This window comes from Mobula hypostoma, chromosome 12 (assembly GCF_963921235.1).
Source record: "Mobula hypostoma chromosome 12, sMobHyp1.1, whole genome shotgun sequence".
Taxonomy (NCBI): Eukaryota; Metazoa; Chordata; class Chondrichthyes; order Myliobatiformes; family Myliobatidae; genus Mobula; species Mobula hypostoma.
This window is the reverse complement of record NC_086108.1, coordinates 94,733,493-94,749,137: the sequence shown is the minus strand read 5'-3', so window position 1 is coordinate 94,749,137 and position 15,645 is coordinate 94,733,493. Positions and strand designations below refer to the sequence as shown.

General features: G+C 39.0%; 1 protein-coding gene across 4 annotated transcripts in view; it reads left to right on the top strand.

Moving 5' to 3' along the window:
• ccdc18 (coiled-coil domain containing 18) overlaps positions 1 to 14,609 on the top strand; it is a 137,395-nt gene extending 122,786 nt beyond the window's left edge. For 3 of the 4 annotated variants that reach the window (XM_063064638.1, XM_063064641.1, XM_063064640.1), the window contains 4 exons: positions 2,008 to 2,205; positions 6,997 to 7,551; positions 11,477 to 11,577; positions 14,261 to 14,609. In XM_063064638.1, the coding sequence (XP_062920708.1) occupies positions 2,008 to 2,205; positions 6,997 to 7,551; positions 11,477 to 11,577; positions 14,261 to 14,309 (903 nt within the window). In that variant the 3' untranslated portion in view covers positions 14,310 to 14,609. Of the gene's footprint in view, positions 1 to 2,007; positions 2,206 to 6,996; positions 7,552 to 11,476; positions 11,578 to 13,746; positions 13,821 to 14,260 lie in introns of all 4 variants that reach the window. The other variant, XM_063064639.1, reaches the window with a different exon arrangement.
• The last annotated feature ends 1,036 nt before the right edge of the window (positions 14,610 to 15,645 follow it).

Sequence of the window (15,645 nt, the reverse complement as noted above, 5' to 3'; positions counted from 1 at the left end):
AAAGAGAAGTGAATTCTTATGCAGTCAATTATTTTGTGTATTTTATGTGTAATTAATATAGATAATTTTGTAGAGATCTGTTTTCGCTTTGACATGAGAGTTTTTTTTGTTGATCAGTGTCAAAAAGTGAAATTAAATCCATTGTGTTTCAATGTTGTAAAACATGGAAACTTCCAGGGGGAGGGGGTGAATACTTAGTACAGGCACTGTATTTGTCCATATCCTTTATATACTATATATACAAGAAAATCTGTGGATGCTGGAAATCTAAGCAACACACACACAAAATGCTGGAGGAACTCAGCAGGCCAGGCAGAATCTATGGAAAAGAGTAAACAGTTGATGTTTTGGGTTGAGGCCCTTCATTGCTCACGATGAAGTGTCTTGGCCTGAAATGTCGACTGTTTACTCTTTTCCATGCTTGCTGCATGGCTGCTGAGTTCCTCCAGCATTTTGTGTGTGTAATTTGTGTATATTACAGCTAATAGGGGAGGAGAAGATGGTGGTGCGACGCAGCGCTTGTGACCGCTCCGAAATGATATCGTATTTGTAAGTAGGTACCGTACACAATCCTGATTTGATGGAGACAGACGTGAGAAGCACAGAGGAACGTCTGGAGAAACTTCTGAAATGCCCGCTTCGCTGCTGCTGCTACTGTGCAATCAAGAATCTCCAGAGGGGAAGGCCTCAAATCCTCGGCTTTGTCTATTGCCGGGGCCGGGGTCGAAGTGCTCTGCAGAGATGGTGCTCGGTGTCGGAGGCTCGAAGTTTTCGAACGGACTCAAGAGTCGGCTGAGGTCGGGTGCTTCCAGGGTGCTGCATCGTCAAGTTTGCAGCGCTGGAAGCTCATGGCAGGGAGAGTTTTTCTTCCTTCTACTGTCTGCGTGAGATGATGGGACTTTCGAGAGACTCTAAGACTTTTTTTTACCGTGCCATGGTCTGTTCTTTATCAAATTACGGTTTTGCTTTGCACTGTTGTAACTATATGTTATAATTATGTGGTTTTTATCAGTTTTGTGATATTATTCTGGAGGAACATTGTATCATTTCTTAATGCATGTATTACTAAGTGACAATAAAAGAGGACTGCGTGTCCTCATAATCTAATCTAATCTAATCTAATAGAAGTCTCAGCACTGTTCTCAGTCCTCCGGACAGAGAAACACCTCTCCAGCATGAGGCTAATATTAAATATACCATAATGTTTCTTTGAAAGAATAGCAGATTCTGAGACCTGAGAAAGTGTAATTAATCCTATTTTGAGAATACTGGTATATCTAATCCACAATATTTGAAGGGGATATCTTGAACTGGAAGGATGATGACTGCAAAAGTGTGGAGAATAATATGTCAATTTTTATTTAATCAATCAATAGCAATGTATGTTCTCTGCATACTGCCTACTGTCAATTTTTGATGTCGATATTGTGTCTTTCCATTGTCAAGTTAACTGAAGATATTAGCTCCTTGCTGGAATACAGATCTATGATTGCTAGTATCTTATTAAATGGGCATTATTTATATGAAAGTGTTTAATGGAAGCCTATTGATCTTGGGTTATACCAATGTGTGGCCAGATCCTGCCTTATCCTGATATACTCTGTAAGATTGCTGGACAGTGAATGGGAATAGAAAGCCTAGTTGAGTCTGTGCTGTTTCTTTTTCTTAACCCTGGACGTGGAGGAATTAATCATTGAACATTTGCCACTGTCCTAGTTGAGATTAGCTATTCCATGTTTATGACTGAGGTGGGTAATTCTCAAATGTCCACCTTTCTGTTACTTCATAAACAAGACCATATGTTTAAATAATTTTTATCATATGAAAATCATTAAATCTGGTTGTAGCAAAGCTATATTTCAACATGCCTGGAAATATTTGTTGATGATTTTACAAGACTTCCTTCCAATCTATTTGATATGGATTTGCATCTTTTCTGTGGAGAGATGGGACAGATTCTAACACTCAGATACGAATCTTTAAAAGTGCATTTTTATTTTGTCACAGGTCAAAGTGCTGAAAGAAAGCATACCGCAGTTAATAGCATCTACTGAGGAGAACTCTGCTATCCATAACTCAAATGAACAGCTGCTACAATTGAAGCAGGAGCTGGAAAAAAGCCAAGAAACAATCCTACAACTTGAGTCAGAGCTCCAGTTTCAAAGGGAGGTGATAAATGCTACTCAAGAGGCTCTCATAATTAAGGTAGGTTTTTCTTTTGGTTGAGGTATTGAACAAAGGTTTATCTTTTGACAACAGTATTGATACAGTGCCCATAATACCAAAGATTTGTCAAGGCACTTTACAAAATCAAAATCAGAAACAAAAACAGAAAAGGGAAGAGTTGAAAAGAAATGGGTTTTGAACATGTATTGAAGGATATGAAGAACTAGAGTTGGGGATGTGGCACAATAAAGTAAAATAGTGTAGAGAGGGAATTCCAGGAAATAGGACATCAAAAATTCAAAAATGTGCAGAATGAAATTAATCTGAAATGATCAGATAGAAAGCAAGATCTGAAAGAAACAAGAATAATAAATTAGAGTGGCATGAAGGTGGATAAGGCTAGGTTTGACAATAAGATATAGGAGAAGAATTAGGCTATTCAGCCTAACAAGTCCATTGACCCCTTAGTCCCTTAACCCCTTTCTCCTGCCTTCTTTGATGCCCTTACTAATCAAAAATCTATCAACATTTGCTTTAAAAATATCAAATAATTTAACCTCCATAGCTGATATTGCCAATGAATTTCACAGATTCATTGCCCTCTGGTTAAAGAAATTCCTCCTCATCATTTTCCTAAAGGGATGTCATTCTGTTCTGAGATTGTGCCCTCAGGTCCTAGACACTCACACTATTGGAAACTTCCTCTCCACTCTGTCACAGCCTTTTAATATTTGTTAGTTTTCAGTGAGATTTCCCCCTCATTCTTCAAAACTCCAGCTTCGAAGCTACAGCCCCAAAACATCAAACACTCTTCATGTTAATAATCTCTGGAATCATTCTTGTAAACCTTCTCTGGATTCTCTCCAACATCAGCACATTGTTTTTAGCTATGGAGCCCTAAACGGCTCACAATACTCCAGATATAGTCTGAGACTTTATAGGCCTTAAAAAGCCTCAATGTTACATCCGTGCTTTTATATTCTGGTCCTCTGGAAATAAATACTAACATTGCATATGTCTTCCTTACTACCAACTCAACCTGCAAATTAACCTTCAGTGAACCCTGCACTAGCATTCCAAATCACTTTTTGCACCTCTGATTTCTGAATTCTCCCTCCCATTTAGAAAATAGTCTATGGCTTTATTCCTTCTACCAAAGTTCATGATCATACACTTTCTGATGCTGTATTCCATCTGCTACATCTTTGCCCATTATCCCAACTTGTTCTCACTTCACATATATTTGCATCATCTGAAAACCATTGATTTTTTTATCATTCAGATCATTAACGTATAATGTGAAAAATAGTGGACCCAACACCAAACTGAATGGAACACCACTAGTCACCAGCAGCCAAGCAGAAAAGGCCCCCTTTATTCCCATTCTGTCTTCTGCCAGTCAGCCAGTCTTCTATCCATGCCAGTACTCTTCCTGTAATACTATACAATCCTGTCTTGTTTAGCAGCTTCATGTGTGGCATTTTGTCAAAGGCCTGAAAATCCATGTAAGTAACAACCACTGATTCTCCTTTGTCTATCCTGCTTGCTACTTCCTCAAAGAATAACAGATTGGTCAGGCAAGAGCTTCTTGGCTTATTGTCATGTGTTTCCAAGTACCCTGAAAGTTCATCCATAATGGATTCCAAAGCCACTAAAGTTGGGCTAATTGAATTGACCTTATTACTTACATCCTTCATATACATGAGGAGTAAAATTCTTTGTTACGTCTCCATCTAAATGTGCAATGTATAGTAATTTATAATAAATATTATGTACAAAAGGATGGTCATATAACATAGAAATACAGTTGCGTCAGCATGAATTAAGTGGTCTGATGGCCTGGTGGAAGAAGCTGTCCTGGAGTCTGTTGGTCCTGGCTTTTATGCTGTGGAAACGTTTCCCAGATGGTAGCAGTTGGAACAGTTGGTGGTTGGGCTGACTTGGGTCCCCAATGATCCTTCAGGTACTTTTTACACACCTGCCTCTGTAAATGTCCTGAATAGTGGGAAAATTCACATCTACAGATGAGCTAGGCTGTCCGCACCACTCTCTGCAGAGACCTGCAATTGAGGGAAGTACAGTTCCCATACCAGGCAGTGATGCAGCCAGTTAGGATGCTCTCAGTTGTGGCACTGTAGAAAGTTCTTAGGATCTGGGGGCCCATACGAAACTTCATCTGAGGTGAAAGAGGCACTGTTGTGCCTTTTTCACCACACAGCTGGTGAGTACAGACCACGAGATCCTCAGTGATATTTATGCCGAGGAACTTAAAGCTCTTCACCCTCTCAACCCCAGATCCATTGATGTCAATAGGGGTTAGCCTGTCTCCATTCCTCCTGTAGTCCACAACCAGCTACTTTGTTTTTGCAACATTGAGGGAGAGGTTGCTTTCTTGACACCACTGTGTCAGGGTGATGACTTCTCTGTAGGCTGCCTCATTATTATTTGAGATAAGGCCAATCAGTATAGTGTCATCAGCAAATTTAGTTAGCAGATTGGAGCTGTGTTCACACAGTTTCATGGGTATACAGAGAGTAAAGGAGGGGGCTTAGTATACAGCCCTAAGGGGCACCTGTGTTGAGGGTCAGAGGGGCAGAGGTGAGGGAGCCCACTCTTACCACCAACCAGCGATCTGACAGGAAGTCGCGGATCCAGCTACACAAGGCAGGATGAAGGTCGAGGTCTCTCAGCTTCTTGTCGAGCCTGGAGGGAATTATGGTGTTGAATGCTGAACTGTAGTCCAAGAACAGCATTCTTACATAAGCATCCCTCCTCTCCAGGTGTGTAAGGACGGAGTGTAGAGCTGTGGTTATGGCATGCTCTGTCAATCGGTTGTGCCGGTAGGCGAATTGTAGGAGTTCAGTGTGGGTGGTAGCAAGCTGCAGATGTAGTCCTTGACCAGCCTCTCAAAGCACCTGCTTATTATTGAGGTGAGTGTGACAGGACGCAAGTCGTTCAGAGATGTTACCTTGGTCTTTTTAGGTACCGGAACAATAATTTTCAGTCTTTTGCTTCACTTTCTTAAAGAATGAGGTGACTTTTGGATTTTTTCTGGTCCTCTACCAGCATTCCTGACTTTAGTGATTCATGAAAGATCATCACTGTTGCCTCCATAATCTCTTCAGCTACCTTCTCCAGTGACTTATCCACATTTCAGATCTTTGTGGTTCTCGGGCACCTTCTTAGTAATAATGACTACATTCACTTCTGCCCCAACTCTCAATTTTCTGGCATATTGCTGGTGTATTCCACAATGAAGACGGACACAAAAATTTATTCAATTCATCCTTCACCATTACTACTTCTCTAGTGTCAGTTTCCAGTGTCCACTCTTGTCTCTCTTCTGTTCTTTACATATCTGAATAGCTTTTGGTATCATCTTTACTTCTTATTTTGTCTTTTCTCCTCTTTTTGCTGTTTAGTTGCCTTCTTTAAAAAAAAATTCTCAATCCTCTAGCATCCCAATTTTTTTTTTGGTAATATTGTAAGCCTTCTCTTTTGTTTTTGTCCTTGATTTCCCTTGTCAGCCACACTTGCCTCTTCCTCCAGTTAGAATGCATCTTTTTCTTTGGGATGAAATGATCCTGTGTCTTCTGAATTGCTTCCAGGATCCCCTGCCATTGCAGCTGTACCTTTATCACTACTAGGATCCTCTTCCAATCAAATTTGGCTAGCTCCCCTCTCATGCCTCTATAATTGCCTTTACTCAACTGTAATACTAATACATCCAATTTTAACTTTTTCCTCAAACAGCAGGGTGAATTCTGTCATGTTATGATCACGTTCTAAGGTTTTCTAATAAAATATGGTTCGTTACGCAACATCCAATCCATAATTGCCTTTTCCCTAGTGGGTTCAACTACAAACTGCTCTAAAAAGCTATCTTGTAGGCATTCTACAAATCATCCTACAACTTCCGTCTCTTGGGATCCTGTGGCAACATGATTTTTTCAGTCTAATTGCATATTGAAAGCCCCCATTACCACTATAGCATTACCTTTCTAAAATGTTTTTTCTAGCACCTGTTGTAGTTTGTACCCCACATCCTGGCTACTATTTGGAGATAGTATATAACTCCCATCAGGGTCTTTTTAACCCTGCAGTTTCTAACACTGTCCACAGGATTGTGAGACATCGAAGTTGTTAAACATGGTGATATGGTTTCTGCATCTTCCACAATTATTTCTGTTTTGAAATAGCATGTTTCAGAACTCACATGATTTTTTCTTTAGCCTGACAACTGTAAGAAACCCTATCCCTTCGAAATTAATTTGTTTCATTTGCTCTGCATATTTCTTTAAACATAACAAATGTACTTACATTTAAAGTTGTAATATAAGTTTTGAACTTTCTAGCACAGAATACAGATTTCTTTATTAATCTTTAATTGAGACTTAAATTATATAGTATTTCAAATTTTATTTTTATTTTATTTAGAGATTCAGTGTGGAATTGGCCCTTTGAGCTGCACCACCTAGCAGCCCCCAATTTAACCCTAGCCTAATCACAGGACAATTTACAGTGACCAATTAACCTACTCACTGGTATGTCTTTGGACTGTGGGAGGAAACTGGAGGACCCAGAGAAAACCCACGCATTCCACTGGGAGGACGTACAGATTCCTTACACGTGATGTCGGAATTGAACTCTGCACCCTGGTGTCCAAGCTGTAATAGCGTGGCACTAACTGCTACACTACCATGGCATCCGGTTTTTCACTACAAGTTTACCACAGCAGAATTTGTATGATGTGAATCAGAATGGGAAGCATGGATAAGCAGTTTCATAAAGACATTGTTGTCATATGGTGTTTTCCATTTCTAATTGTAGGAATCTGAAGTAACAAGGCTGCAAGTGAAAATTTCTGGATTTGAAAGAGCAAAGGGAAAACAGCAGGCACCTTCTCCCATGCTGCACCTTCAAAATGAAGCTGAGAATAGAAAAGACTTCACAGTGAAAGCAAGGAGCTTCTACCCTTTTGCGGAAAACATGAATATATCTTTTAGTGTTAATGATATGTATGGGATTGATATTGGTTCAGCATTAAATTCCATGCATTACTCTAACAGGATTCGAGAAGGTCTTGAACAGTCTTTCAACCCCAGACACATCAGCTTACAAGAAATTAAGGATATTTCCAATGAGGGTGCTGCTTTACTCTCTAGCTCTCCAAAAGCAGAAACTGAAGAAAATTTGAAACTCACTAACCTGGCTAGCAAGAGTAACTTGGAAATGTTAAGTGCAATGTCCAATGATTTTATTGCCATGGAGCAATATAATACAAAGCTGGGCTATCCCACTGACAAGTCACCTGGATTGTCTAGTGAATATGTTAAATCAAGATTAGAAGGATGTTCAGCAGGAAAGCTTCTGATTCCAAATACGGTTAGTGTTGTATTGCATTTCCAATTGGTTTCATTACAGCTTCTAAGCATAGTTATGTTTTAAGTGATAAGACTTGAATAAGTAAAGTCAGCATTTTAATAAGTAATGTCAGTGCAGAATCAGAATAATATACTACTGCATCACTAAATGTTTGAAAATTGTTAACGTACAAAATCATGTAATGGAGGAGGACTTTTCTGTGTTGTGTTTTTGCCATCCTTTGACAGAACAATACAATTATTCCGCTGTTTAAGAACTGCTCGTTTTTAGGTATGATTTTGAATGTTTGAACTCTTTAACCATTTCGTCCTTGAATCAACCAATAAAAGACTAAGCACTGTTGTTCAGCAACATTATAACCACTTTTATCACTTTCACAAATAACAATAAACTCAACTTTGGCTTTGAGTCTGCTTCCTATCTTTATAAGAAATCCATTTAGCCACTTTGTTACTTACTCTTTCCAGCAAACCATGCACTTTTGCCCCCAGATCTCACTGTATTTATGATCCACTTGAAATGATGTCCTGTAGTTTATATAGCTTCTTCTCATTCTTTATGGAAAAGTTTCTTGGCATTAAATTCTATCTGCCACCCATTCCAACAGCCCTATCCATCTTCTTAAACTCCTAACTCTATCCTCCACACAACTCGTCTCACCTCCAAGATTTTTATCATTCGGAAATTATAGTCACTATAACCAAGATTAAATCATTAATAAAAAGCAAATGTTTTTTGTTATGCATGCTTTGAAAGGGAGAATAAAACTACACTGTGGAAATCCCTACAGTATCTGGTGACCCAGTGATCTGTCTCAAAGGCTGACATTAGAACATCCTCCAAGTGGGTAAAACTGCACCTGGACAACAGCAATACCTCGTCAGGCCATAGTATATCGATTACAGCTCAACATTCAGCACCATTATCCCTCAGTACTAATTAACAAGCTTCAAAACTTAGGCCTCAGTATTTCCTTCTGCAACTGCATTCATGACTTCCGTATCAGGAGGCTACAGCCAGTATAGATTGATGATAACATCCCCTCCTCGCTGACAGTCAACACAGGCGTACCTCCGGGATGTTTGTGTGCCTGCTGCTCCACTTTCTCTACACTTACGATTGTATAGCTAGGCACAGCACAAATGCCATCCATAAATTTTCCGATGATACCGCTTACAAGACAGAGTCTCAGATAGCGACTAAGAGATGTACAGGAGCAAAATTGGTTGGCTGGTTAAGTGGCGTCATGCGGTTTTATAAGAAAATCAGCTGGTAGGTTGTTCCAAGCATTTTGGAGAACTTGCCACAGTTCTTTGCAGATTTTGGCTGCCTTGCTTGCTTCTGTCTTTCCAGGTAATCCCAGACAGCCCTGATGATTTTGAGATCAGGGCTCTGTGGAAGCCATATCATCTATTGCAGAATTCCTTGTTCTTTTTGTTGAAATAGCTCTTTATAACCTTGGCCATGTGTTTGGTGTCATTGTCCTGCAGCAGGATGAAGATCAGACACCTCGACACCTCCCTGATGGTATTGCGTGATGGTTGAGAATCTGCTTGTATTTCTCAGTACTAAGGATTCTATTAATTCTGACCAGATCACCAGGTCCATTTGCAGAAATGCATCCCCAAACATGCATAAATCGTCTGCTATGCTTCACTCTTGGCTGCAGACACTCATCCATGTAGCACTCTCTAGTTCTTTTTCAGGCAGACTGCCTCCTGTTTGAGCCAAAAATTTCAAATTTTGACTCATCAGTCCAGAACACTTGCTGCCATCATTCAGCACACCATTCCTTCTGTTTTTTATGCTTGGGTAAGTCTCTTGGCTTTCTTTCCCATTCGGAGGAATGGATTTTTAGCAACAACTCTTCTGTTGTTGATTCTTCTGTTGAAGACTACTCCTGTAGAGGGTTGTTCTTGGGTTCCAGTTGTTTCTGTGAGTTCAGAGCTGACAGCAGTCCTGGACTTCATCCAATGTAGAAAGGACATCAGTTTAATGTATCTCTTATCTGCTGTATTCAGTTTCTGTGGCAGACCACTGCGTTTCTGGTGGTCCTCAACCTTGCCCATTTCTTTGTGCTTCTTCAGAAGAGCTGAGACAGCACATCTGGAAACTCCTGTCTGCTGTGAAATTTCTACTTGGGAAAGACCTTGTTGATGCAGGATGTCCACCTTGTGTCTTGTCGCTATGCTCATTCTTGTTATGGTGTAAGAATTGATGATTTGAAGGTTAAACTGTTACATCTGCCACACCCTCACCTTTTCATTTGGTTGTCCTTCGTCTAGCTTAATTCCTTCTATTTCCGATTGTTTCTGTTTCAGTTAATCAGTTTAGTTCATTCAACTCATTGTCATTGATCATTAGCACCTGTTTGTTATCTTCATTTAATCATGCACTGGGCTACAAAGTAATCAAGTTTTTAATTTAAAAAGTGGTCTATTACTTAATATGGTGCTTTCTTTAATGAAATACAAAAATTTGTCTAACATTTAATTTTTTGGAAAATGAATGTTTGGAAATCTAAAATTTGCTCTTATGTACTTGCATACTAATGCAAAGACAAAAAAATAAACATCTAAAACAAAATTTATTTTAAAAATCTAGGGTGTCTAAGACAGACTTTTACACAATACTGTATGTCAGTGTCAATAAATCTGATTTTGAGCTTGGTTAAGTCTGGCAATTTACTGCATACATGCCTCCAAACAGGAAATAACCTCAATGGATATAGTTATATTTCTCCTCCCATTTCAATACTCACTGCATCATGACACAATGAATAATCTGGAGATTTCTGCTTTTGAGATCTCTCTCCTTACTCCTTAAAGTGTGCCTTCTGAGCCTTATTCCCTTTTTTTGTTATTAATACTGGTGTGGGCTACAACCTCTGGCTGTTTGCTGTTCCTCTACAGGATTTTTCTAAAACTACAGAAATGCTGTCTGTTGTCCTCTCTTTTCCCTTCTCTCTACTCCCTTCATCCCCATGTAGAGATGAGCCACCCATTGTATTTTGGTCTTGGCTCTGGCTTCCTTGTCTGTGTGCATTTCCCCCAGCAGTTTTGAGATTGAGTGTTGCTCAGGGAGATAAATACCTACTAGCTTGATCATTTTTGTCTGTTTGACAGTCGTCAATTCCCTTTTCCTGCACTCTTGTTAGCTGCAAGGTGCCACTCCCTGAAATGATCAGTTTTGTGATTGATGTCAGATGTTACTCATCTCCAAAACCTACAGCTGGAGCTGTTCCAAGTGCAACACTTCCTCTGCCTGTCAGTATCCAGGAGGTGGAAGCATCTTGAGTTGCTGTATGCACAAGCCATGCATTTCACAGATCTGAAGTACCCCTGTGTATTAAATTATCTCAACCAAGAGAGAGAATAAAATATTATTACTATAAATACTATTACATATTATTGCTATAAGATTACTTACTGTTTTACTTACCCCAGTGGAGTTACTTTAATCCTGTTGCTGCTTATATAAACTCACAGGAACTCTGTTTCCTGCATTCCTTTAAAGTTCACTGGGCTCTTTTTCTCAAGCTTCTTTTAATTTCACCCAGACTTTTATCCTATATTTTAAAACTTACTTTACCTTTGCTTCCCACACATCTTTTAAACTCGGTTTGCATTTCTGGTTGGTATGAAGTTATCACAGCAACAGAGAGGGTGTAGGCCATTTGTAATGGATATCTGCTGAATCATGATATCTGTCGTCTTTTCAGGCTGCAGATTATTGTTACAAACATTTAGATTTAAAGAACTGCTAGAAAATGATTTCAACAAAAGTTATTGAGATGCCAGTTTTAATTAAACTGCACTGTATTTCTAATGTTTATTTACATTAATATTCTTACACTTTTATTGCTATTGAACCTGAACCTGCTTTTATTATTTTAAGTAAGGTATTTATTACTTTTTGCTGACAGGAGAATGCCCACTGTCGTCTTAATGATTCTGACTTAAATGGACCAAGTCATTCTTCCCTGCCAATGAAATATGCTGAAAAATGTCATTTTCTTCAACTGTGGTAGGTATTACTAACCATAGAAAATATGCATTTCCAGCCTGCAAGTTTCAAATATGATTGTAAATTGTTTTTAATGACTTTCTGAAAGAGGTTAGTTGAGACACTTTTTCTTGCTTTGTAATTACTAGCATGGGTGGAGCATTGGCTGGTCGGCAGAAAACAGAGAGTGGGACTAAAAAGGATTTTACTCTGGCTTGCTGCTGGTTACCAGTGGAGGTCCACAGGGGTCGGTGTTGGGACCGCTGCTTTTTACGATGCATGTCAATGATTTGGACTGTGGGATTAATGGATTTGTGGCTAAATAGGTGGAGCAGTGGGTAGTGTTGAGGAAATAGAAAGCCTGCAGAGAGAATTAGATAGTTTAGGGGAATGGGCAAAGAAGTGGCAAATGAAATACAGTGTTGGAAAGTGTATGGTCATGCACTTTGGTGGAAGAAATAAATGGGCAGACTATTACTTGGATGGAGAGAGAATTCAAAATGCAGAGATACAAGGGGACTTGGGAGTCCTTGTGCAAGATACCCTAAAAATTAACCTTCAGGTTGAGTCGGTTATGAAGAAGGCGAATGCAATGTTGGCATTCATTTTTAGAGGTATAGAATATAAGAGTAGGGGTGTGATGTTAAGGCTCTATAAGGCACTTGTGAGACCACACTTGGAGTATTGTGTACAGTTTTGGGCTCCTTATTTTAGAAAGGATATACTGACATTGGAGTGGGTTCAGAGAAGAGTCACGAGAATGATTCCAGGAATGAAAGGGTTACTGTATGAGGAATGTCTGACAGCTCTTGGGCTGTATTCCTTGGAGTTCAGGAGAATGAGGGGGGGATCTCATTGAAACATTCCGAATGCTAACAGGCCTGAACAGATTAGATATGGCAAAGTTATTTCCCATGGTGGGGGATTCTAGAACAAGAGAGCATGACTTCAGGATTCAAGGACATCCATTTAGAACTGAGATGCGGAGAAATTACTTTAGTCAGAGGGTGGTAAATCTGTGGAATTTGTTGCCACAAGCGGCTGTGGAGGCTAAGTCATTGGGTGTATTTAAGGCAGAGATAGATAGGTTCTTGATTAGCCAGGGCATCAAAGGGTATGGGGTGAAGGCAGGGGAGTGGAGATAACTGGAAGTATTGGATCAGCCCATGATTGAATGGCGGAGCAGGCTCGATGGGCCAAATGGCCTACTTCTGCTCCTATATCTTATGGTCATGATAATTACATTGGCTCCTCTCCTTCCTCTGATTTAACTAATTAATCGTAATTAACCCCACTTCCTTTATCCACAATTATTCTCTTCTACACAAGAACATGAACACAAACTAGCCATCCAATTCTTGAAGCTGCCTGTAATTTTCATGGATATCAAAATTCGAGGGATCAAGAAAAATCATTTCACCTGATTCCTTTTGTATGCAGCAACAAATCGTGATAAAATTGATCATCAATGCGAAGTTCTCCATTATTGCCCTCTGTCCTGTGGTAAAAGTCCACAGAGGTAAAGGCTTTTGAGGTTCAGTGGCACAATAAGTAAATAATGAAGTATAGTTATATAGTTAATTTACAAAGAGGGGGGATGAAAAGCTAGAAATTAATATCTTCAAAAGAGAGAAAAATTATTTAATTTGTTTGTCGTTGCATCCTTAATGACAATGATATAATCCTTTCAAATTTATTGCTTTCTACCTTCTAAAAACCACCTTTAAAACCCTTAGCTCAGTCATGAGCCCATTGGATGTTAGAACATATTTGAGCTGCTGATGGCAAGTCATATTCCTGGTCTTATCTCATAGAGCACTACAACATGGAAACAGGCCCTTTGGCCAATCTATGCCATGCTGTTATTATGCCTAATTTCATCAGTCTGCACCTGGTCCATAGCCCTCAATATCTCTCATCCATGTACTTATCCAATGGCTTGAGTCATCTTCCCTGTCTCCTCTTCAACTTTTGCTTGGTATCTGTTTCATCCCGTAATGTTTCATACGATGTCCTGATAAGCTAAGGCATGTGATATTTTAGAATTAAGTGTTTTAATTGAAATGAACTCTAGACATGATGCTAGATATTTAATGGACAAAGTACACCACAGTTAAGTGAACAACAGGACAGGTAGAAAATTGTATTATACTAAATGTTGAATCACTATTTTCAATTTTATTAATAAAGGAACAGGAAGATCAAAAGAAATGATAAGTTTGACAAGAAATGACAACATAAAATAATATAATGGAACCTGGATGGTAGGGGTACTTTTCTGTGACTTTATAATAACAACATAAGATAAATAAGATCAAAAGAAATTACAAGTTTGCCAAGAAATGACAACATAACATGAATCACTATTTTATGGACCTTTATTAATAAAGGAGCAGGAACATCAAAAGAAACGAGAAGTTTTATATAGCCTATGCAAAGACTTTTTGATAGTGGAACAATGTGCACTTATTGTCAAGCAGTAACTATTCCCTGCAAATTACAAATGCGTTCAAGATTTTGTTAACTTATTCTTTGGAAGAAACTATACTATTTTGTACCCCAATTTCTGTTTGATTTAAAATGGCTTGTTTAATCATTAATTATCCAAAATAGCTGAGAAATCTCAGTCTAAAGAATGATTAGGTGATGTATTTTACATATTCTTGGAAATTTCAACTATCTGGTTTATTTTCATATGTTGCAGTATGAATGACATTTCTGAAGAATCTGAACATGATCAGTCACAAAAGTGAATCAACTCTGAGATGAAGATACAATTAGAAACCAGTAGCATTCATATGAGATACTGTATGCAACAATGTTGGAAATGCATTGACATTGACTTTATGCCAAGCAGAGCTATGGCAATAAATCTTCTCTAATTTCATAGTGCCATGCAGGTAACTTATTGTGAAAGTGACATGTTGAAAAGTTACTTTTTTTTATGTTGGTGGGCGTTTGCTTTTAGAGAAATAACAGGTGTACGAGGGGTGATTGATAAGTTCGTGGCCTACAGCAGAAGGAGTGAATTTTAGAAAACCTAGCACATTTATTTTTCAACATTGTCCCCTCCTACATTTAGACACTTAGTCCAATGGTCGTGGAGCATACAGATCCCTTCTTTGTAGAAGTCGGCATCTTGGACCTCCAGAAAGTGGTCCACAGCAGGGGTGATTGATAAGTTCATGGCCTAAGATAGAAAGAGATGAGTTATACAGCTCTCGTTACATGCACTGCAGTTCAACTCATTGAGTGATTATGCAGAAAGTTTGAAGTTAATAACATCTCCTTCTACCTTAGGCCACGAACTTATCAATCACCCCTGCTGTGGACCACTTTCTGAGGGTCCAAGACAGCGACTTCTACAAAGAAGAGATCCGTATGCTCCATGACTGCTGGACTAAGTGTGTAAATGTAGGAGGGGACAATGTTGAAAAATAAATGTGCTAGGTTTTCTAAAATTGACTCCTACCTTAGGCCACGAACATATCAATCACCCCTCGTATTTCATTGAAATATTTTAATTTTTCTATGTAAAATAAACTTTCTATTGCTGAATGTGTTTTCATCTTTTTGACATACATGTATTCAAATCTCATCCAGATTGTATTCTTTATAAAAGAGAAAAAGTCACATAGTAGTAAGTTGCACAATCTTTAACCTTGCGTTTAACCGATTGAAGATTAATGCAGTTTTGCATTTATGCATCATATATAGTGCAAGACACATGCTCATAAAAGCTGTCTAGGATAGGTAGGTATTTCAATATAATTGCTTCCTTTGAGGAAGAAAAGGATTCGTGTATACCTGTTGTAGAATAGATGTAATTTGGGCTCCTCGTCAAAGAAAAGACATGCTGGCATTGGAGAGGGTCCAGAGGAGGTTCACAAGGATGATTCCGGGAATGAGGAACATTTGATGGCTGTAGGTCTGTACCTGCTGGAATTTAGAAGGATGGGGGGGATCTCACTGAAACCTTTCGAATGTTGAAAGGCCTAGACATGGTAGATGTGGAAAAAATATTTCCCATGGTGGGGGGAGCCTAGGACAAGAGGGCATGGCCGTTTAAAAGAGAGATGCAGAGAAATT